This window comes from Olea europaea, chromosome 20 (genome assembly GCF_002742605.1).
Source record: "Olea europaea var. sylvestris chromosome 20, O_europaea_v1, whole genome shotgun sequence".
In the NCBI taxonomy this organism is placed as follows: domain Eukaryota; kingdom Viridiplantae; phylum Streptophyta; class Magnoliopsida; order Lamiales; family Oleaceae; genus Olea; species Olea europaea.
Window position 1 is genome coordinate 19,483,877 of NC_036256.1, and position 8,020 is coordinate 19,491,896.

Consider the following 8,020-nt stretch of genomic DNA (forward strand, 5'->3'; position numbering starts at 1 on the left):
GGTATCATAACTCTAATCACTTGAACAAATAAATTGTATGAAAGCCTCATGAGTTCTGATCAATATGGGACTTAAGCAAATGAATTGTACTTAAGCTTAATAACTATAATCTCAAGAGATCTTAAGGATAAATCATTGCCGCCGAAGTGTATGAGCCTCGGAATTCAGGCGAGGTGGCCCAGAAACGGACGCTGGCCTCCCTTTTCAACATGGTGGATGGTGCAACCATATTGAGGCTTCTCTCCTTGGCGTTCAGCCTCGACAAAGGGAGGCATGTGCAAGCGCCTTTAAGTTCAAGCGAGGTGGCCCAGAGATGGGACGATTGCCTCTCTTCCGAGGTTACGACGCTTCCTAACATGGTGGATGGTGCAGCCATGTTGAGGCTTCTCCCCTTGGCATTCAGCCTCGGCAAAGCGAGGCATGTGCAAGCGCCTCGAAGTTTAAGCGAGGAAGCCCAGAGATGGGACGCTTGCCTCTCTTCCGAGGTTACGATGTAATGTAACACAGTTTTAAGCAAATGAATTTTATTGAATCATAGAAATGTTACATGAGCTGGGAAAGACCTTCCAGCGAGGTGATACATTCATTGGTAATAGATTCTGAGGTGCTGATATTCCATGGACGGGGTTGTGCCTTGCCGTTCATGTTTTCAATCCAGTAAGTCTCAAGCCGAATCTCTTCTTTGATTTTATATGGGCCTTTCCAATTCGGACCCACGGAACCGGCATCAGGTTCCTTTGAGGAGAGAAAAAGCCTCCTTAGGACCAGGTCGTTGATTCAGAATGATCTCTTCTTTACCTTTGAGTTGAAGTACCTCGTCATCTTCCTTTGATATGTACCGAGCTACAACTGGGAGTCATCTATTCTTTCATCAATGAAGTTGAGGTCGCACCTCCTAAGCTCATCGTTTGTCATCTCACTAAAATGCAGACGTCTTGGAGACGGGAGTCCGACCTCAACGGGGCTCATCGCCTCAGTTCCAAATGCCATGAGGAAGGGTGTTTTCGGTCCTCGTGGTGGTTCAGATCGCGCAAAGTATTTGTGGCAGCTCATCCACCCAGGCCCTCTTTGACACATCAAGCTTCCTTTTAGGGACTTGTTTGATTGTTTTGTTGACAGCCTCAACCTGGTCATTTGCTTGTGGGTGGTGAGGCGTGGAGAAATGTTTCTTGATGCCGAGTTCCTTGCATAGTGCTCTAACCTTCTTGTTGTCGAATTGTCTACCATTGTCTGAGACGATTGAGTAGGGAATCCCAAACCAACATATAATATTCTTTCATAAGAACTTGGAAGTGTTTGCTTCTGTAATTTTTGCTAGTGGTTCAACCTCAACCCATTTGTTAAAGTAATCGATGGCCACAAGCGCAAAGCTTGCACCTCCTCTACCTTTAGGTAGAAGACCCATGAAGTCCACACCCCACTTCGAGAAAGGCCAAGGGCTGGAGACCATAGTCAAATCTTGTGACAGTTGTCTTTGTACCGAAGAGAATCATTGGCATTTGTCACACTTTCGTACAAACTCGAGGGCGTCCCTTTTCAGGGTAGGCCAGTAGTACCCTTGCCTCAATATTTTTTGCGCTAAAGATAGACCTCCGGAGTTATTGTCACACACACCCTCATGGACTTCTCTTAATGTGTAAGTAGCCTTTTGTCCCCCAACACATCTCAAGAGTGGGGAGGAGAAGCTCCTCTTATAGAGAACATCATCAACGAGAGGAAGTGGGCTGACCTCCTCCTTAGCTTATAGGCCTCATGATTATCAGTGGGCAGTACCTGGTCTTTAAGGTATGCTACGATTGGCTGTATTCAGGTAGGGGTCTCAACGACCCACATGACATTGGGGGCCTCGGTCGATGGTAAGAGGAGGTGCTTTATGGGTACTACCGTGAGTTGTTCTGAATCTTTGCTACTAGTGAGCTTGGATAGTGCATCTGCATGAGAATTTTCGATGCAAGGGATCTGGGTCAGTTCAAATTTTTCAAAAGATGGGATGAGGTTCATCACCATTTTCAGGTAGGAGGCCATTGTTTTGTCCTTGGTTAAGAAGTTACCATTTACTTGGTTAATAACTAGCTGGGAGTCACTACTTATGAAGAGCCTCTTTACTTGCATTTCCTTGGCCAGCCTGAGGCCTGCAAGTAGTGCCTCGTATTCTTCTACATTGTTAGTGGCCTTGAACCCGAACCTCATCGTTGAGTTTAGCTTGTGACCTTCAGGATTGATGAGGACCACTCTAGCTCCTGAGTCGGTGTCTCCGGCCAACCCATCCACGAATAAGTTCCATGTAGGGGGCTCGACGGGATCCATGATTTCATCTACCTCGGGTAAGTTGGTGAATTCTGCCACAAAGTCAGCCAAGGCCTGACCCTTGATGGCTGCCCTAGCCTTGAACACGAGGTCAAATTCGCTTAGCTCCACTGCCCACTTCAACAATCTTCCTGAGGCATCAAGTTTTCGGAGCACTTGCCTTAGGCGAAAGTTTGTCAGCACGTGGATGGTGTGAGCTTGGAAGTAGGGTCTTAATTTCCTGAAGGCCTTGATCAAGGCCAAAGCGAGCTTCTCCATATCGGGATAACGGGTTTCCGGCGATAGGAGTGCTTTACTTGTATAATAAACTGGAAGTTGGGTGGTTCCTTCTTCTCGAGTCAGAACCGAACTGATGGCCTCATTTGATACGACCAGGTATAGTTGTAGGATCTCTTCGGGCTTCGGCTTGGAGAGGAGGGGGCCTGCCCCAGGTGCCTTTTCAGGCCTTGAAAGACCTCTTCATATTCCTCGTTCCATTGGAATTTCTTCCCAGCTTTCAGCATTTTGAAAAATTGGAGGCATTTGTCTGTAGCTTTGGAGACGAAGCGGCTGAGTGCGGCTACCCGCCCAGTCAAACTTTGCACTTCCTTTGGCTTTTGGGGAGACCTCATCTTGTATAGGGCCTCAATCTTCTCCAGGTTGGCTTCAATTCTGCGTTGATTGACCATGTATCCCAAGAATTTGCCGGAAGCCACTCCAAAGGCGCACTTGAGGGGATTGAGCATCATCCTATATCTTCTCAAGATCTAGAATGTGTTGTTGAGGTGCGTTATGTGGTATTCAGCCTCCAGACTTTTTACTGACATGTCATCCACGTATACCTACATCATCTTGCCGATGAGGTCTATAAACATTTTGTTGACGAGCCTTTGATAAGTCGCTTCGACATTTTTCAACCCGAAGGGCATTATCCTATAACAATAGAGGCATCGATCTGTGATGAAAGAAGTGTGCTCCTCATTGGCCGAGAGCATGGGTATTTGGTTGTAGTCGGAGTATGCATCCATGAAGCTCAACAACTCGTGTTCAGCCATGAGTCTACTAGTTGGTCAATCCTTGGGAGAGAAAAGATATATTTCGAGCAAGCTCTGTTGAGGTTGGTGAAATCGATGCACATCCTTCACTTGCCATTGTGTTTCTTTACTAAAACCGGATTGGAGACCCACCTCGGATAGGTAGCCTCCCTAATAAAGCCGTTTTGGATGAGCTTATGAACCTCTTCCTTCAAAGCCTCGTACCTTTCAGGATTGAGAGCTCTTATTTTTTATCTATGTGAGGCAACCTTAGGATCGACCTTCAGGTGGTGGTAACTGACCTTGGGGTCTATGCCTACCATGTCCTCATGCTTCAAAGCAAAGACATCAAGGTTCTTATTTAGGAAACCTTTAATCTTTCCCTTCAAAGTGTTGGATAAGCCCTTGCCTACTCTCAGCATCTTGGATGGGTCTCGGGTGTCCACCAAGAAGTTTTCAAGTTCCCGACTGGGAATGCTTGAGGTTCGTGTTCAATTATGCGGGGATCGATCTCGTCAATGACCAAGACCTCCGAATTGGGTGGTGCATATATCATATCGATATCTTGTGGTTCAGTTGGAGCATCACCTGGGACGTCTGCCATGACTATATCGGCTATGATTACATGGACGTCCCGGGGCTCTACCTTTTTTATGGAGCTTAGATAACACTCTCTCGACCCTCTTTGGTCACCTCTCACCGTTGCTACCCCATTTTCCGTCGAGAATTTCATGCACAGGTGGTGGATGGAGGAGACTGCTCCCAATTCCTTTAGGGCTGGCCTACCTAATACTCCATGGTAAGTCGATTGATTATCGACAATGAAGAACTCCATGAAGTTCATCGTAGTTTGGAGAGACTCTCCCATCTTCACTGCAAGCGTTATCTTTCCCTTTAGAGTGATGCTATCTCCTGTGAATCCATACAGAGGAGTTGTAGTGAGTGTCAACTGATGATCCAATATCATCTTGTCAAAGGCGGATCCGAATAGAATGTTGACAGAGCTACCGTTGTCAATTAACATTCGCTTGAGCCCATTTTGGTCTATGACGGCCCTCACAACAAGTGCATCGCAATGGGGATAGTGAACTTCTTCGGCGTCTTCCTTAGTGAAGACAATGGGTGAAACTTGGTTCCTTCGGGAGCTGTTGTCCACAATGTAGCTTGTCAAAGGGGGGTGTTTAGCTTCCCGGGCGTAATTCTTTTTGGCGTTTCGTGTCTCACCACCGACATATGGACCTCCAGATATGGTGTCTATCTCGTGGATAGGGGCCTCATCCTGGGCTTGTAGATTTCTTCTGTGCCTGCGCCTTCCCTAGATCTCTCTATCTCATGCTCCCTCCGTCGTAGGGAAACATCCCTTTGACGGGGAGCAACCTCCTCATGCCCACGTCGATTGTCATGCCCGGGCGGGGGCCTATTCGCCTGGAGCGATTCATTTTTGTCCCTAGGGGGTTCCAGCCGGGAGCGGCACGCATAGTCTCGGCAACCCGCTGTGTCATGTCCATAGGACCGATGGTGTACATAGTATCCCGGCGGGTTCTGATTTAACCTATTTCTAGGTCTTGAACCCTGGCCTCGGCCTCTCTCCCTACGGGATCCTTGTGGGGTTTCCGTCTGCTGGGTGTTAGTAGTTGGGTTGATATCCTCATATGCCTAGGTAGGAACCGCGTTCAAAGTAGTGGGGGTACGTGCTTGGTCAGAACTCTCATTTTCAGCCTGGTTCATTTGGTAGTCCATCATGTGGGAGGTCGGCCCTCTAGCACGCTGCCTTTGACGATGTGGGAGGCCTCGACTTACCCTGTTCCTATGCTCAATCAATTCTTCATCGATGATTTTCTGCCTCATCATCTCGAGTAGGGCATCATAGGTGGTGGGATCTTGATTCTGCACGTCCCTCCAGAATAGGGTATTCATGTTCAAACCTCCTCTTAATGTGGATAGTGCTTCACGGTCAATGACTTGTATGCAATATGTCATTTCATCGGTGAACCGATATATGAAGCTCTTTAGGGACTCCCCATGCGCTTGTCTCATGTCTTGGAGACGTTGGATGGGGGCCTCTCCTTCTTTGCTTACCGCAAGCCTCTTCAAGAATGTTGTCTTGAACTCGGGCCAGCTTCTTATGCTCCCAGGTGGTAACCTGCTATACCATATTTCAGCCGCTCTCCTAAGTGTTAAATGGAAAGCTCTGCACTTCACAGCTGGGGTGGCGCCCTTGAGGCTCATGTAGGTTTTATAAGCATTCAGGTGCTTCTCCGGGTCGTCTCTTCCGTCATACTTTGGTATCTTTGGCATCACATAGTGGCTTGGAACCTCGACATTCCCTAGTTTCCTTGAGAACAAGAGATTCTCATCGTCATCGTCCAAGTCACAGGACCTCTGATGTTCATCTGAATCATATTCCTCGCCCTCTTGCCGTGGTAGTTGGTGAGAGGTTCCGGGATGGTTCCTAGCCTCTTCCTCTCTCCTCTGGTGCCTATTTCTAGGCGGAGCAACACGGGGGATATTTTCATGCCTTTCTTCTGGCTGCTGGGGCATCGGAGGTGGAGGCTATGGCCTTGTCCAAGGCTAGTGTGTCTGCTGTTGCCTAAGCCTCGGTTCAGTGGGGCTAATTCTGTCAAATACACTGCCTGTCCTCGTATGTCTTGACTCTTGCTCATATGGAGGTGGGAAGTTATCATGGTTCAATGGGATCTCGGTGGGTTGGCTAGAAGCGTAGTTGGAGGAAACATCAACTTCCACTTCCCTTTCAAACGGGCTTCTACCTCGGCTATAATTCGGCGAGGCAGTTCTACGACTTTGAATTTCGTCTTCTTGCTGGTAGTGCCCTGAGGAGCGTACGGAGGAATGGGAAAGCCTCCCTGGCCCTGCATTTGGGCCATGAGCTCCCCCACAGCTAAGTTTTGACTAGCAATATCTCTCATATTGGCCGCCATGGCAGCCATTTCTCTTGACAGTCGTGCCGTTGCCTGCATTCTTCCTCTTCTTTGGTGGTGGTGGATTCTTTGCTGAGCTACTGGGGCAGCGGATGGAAGAGACACATTTACATTTTCTCTTACTCTTCTGGGGGTGTGTCTTCATTTGAACTCATTTTCTTTTAGTTTGACTCCAGATTTTGCTAAGTTGTGGGGCTTCCTCTTGTTCTTTTTCAAGAACAAATCATTTTTCAAGGGGGACGCCCATATGCTCTTCAATAAGCTTTCGCCACAAGGTTTGTTCGTGGTTATGGTATGATTTCCCACAGATGGCGCCAATCTGTTGACCCCAGAAAATGTTGCCAACAGATGCCGGACCCACCCGCGCACACGTGAGCGAAGGTCCTACACGCTAAGACACATGGACGGTCTGGAACGAACCTCTTTAGGGGCATGGGAGTAGCTCAACGATGCGGGACGAGAATGTTCGAAATCTGGCGGGATATTCGTAATCCGATTGTACAATAATTACTAGTCGGTGCTCATGAAAGTGAATGTAAATGTGTATGAACACGTATTATGTTGTAAAGATAATAAGAGAGAGTAAAAATGTGGTTTCTTGTATTGATTCTTGCATTAGCCTTTCAATGTTGTACAAGGGAAGTATTTATAGTGTTACATGTGAAATGATAGCCCTTAGATGAGGTGACACGTGGCCTCATCTTCTTAATTCACACATCCAATTCTAGGTATCACTCTTGACTTGCTAGCTTGATGCGCATTTATTGCTTGTGCAGAGCCCCCATACTAGTGATAAGACCTGACATATGCACTTATGACAAACGTTCCATCAATCATTCTAACCAGATCCTTATGTAGGAGATCTCTTGGGAGAAGCGACCATGGAAGACGTCCATTCATGGTTCGGAGGCTTCTGCTTCAGATTCAAGGCTTCTGCCAGACACGTAGTACTTCCGCTGTAGGGCTTCGGCAATCTTCGCAGGCATCGGCAGATGAGGCTCAGTTAGTTTCACTAGCTTTGGCATATGGGCCTCAGCCATTCAACCCACTTTGGCTAGAGTGCCACGTGGTTCGAATTGAGTGGGCCATAGGCCCACATCGGTTGGCCAAGTATGACAACACGTAACAAAAATCATCGATTAGAGCAAGAGTTTTACTTATGTGAAGTTGGTCCCTGCCCATTCCCATGCTCATGCCCGTGCCATTTTACATATACATAAATATTTCCTTTGCATTTTTTCCTTCTTTTCCTTTAAATATGTTTTTCTTTATTAAATCCTATAATTAAAACTTAAGCATAGTAATTAAAAATTAGGTTGTTACATACTCAAAATATAGAAGTGAATGACTTTTTCAAGAATTCAAATAAAGGAAATACTAAGAGATACTTTTATATAGAACTTGATACATTTTGGGAATGAGATTTGATACAAATTTTAGCAGGTTTGGATAAAATCAAGATTTTGTTCGACGACAAAACGTAGCAGGAGGGTCAGATTTATTATTCTTACTTTGACTATCTTTTGCATGATCGATGTCCAGTCCATATTCTTTTTCACATTTCAGCATATCAGTTTTTATTAGTAAATGCAGATACATCAATTATAAATCATGTCACTTTTAGCGTACTGAGATAAAATTTACTAATAAATGTCAATATTTAGCGATATATAATCACAACGAATGGATAAACTGGGGAAACATTCGAATGCAACAATTATAATTATAAACAATTTGCATTAAAAGTAAAAGGCAAAATAA

The 8,020-nt window shown here is 46.1% G+C and overlaps 1 protein-coding gene across 1 annotated transcript; it reads right to left on the reverse strand.

Annotated features, from left to right (window-relative positions):
* Positions 1–843: 843 nt before the first annotated feature.
* On the reverse strand, positions 844–4,287 carry LOC111369168. Its single transcript, XM_022990645.1, has 8 exons — positions 3,767–4,287; positions 3,474–3,545; positions 3,133–3,219; positions 2,914–3,042; positions 1,828–2,764; positions 1,557–1,735; positions 1,328–1,439; positions 844–1,230 (listed from the first exon to the last, which is right to left on the reverse strand). Exons 1-8 carry the CDS (start codon positions 4,285–4,287, stop codon positions 844–846), a joined length of 2,424 nt encoding a protein of 807 aa, XP_022846413.1.
* Positions 4,288–8,020: the final 3,733 nt, after the last annotated feature.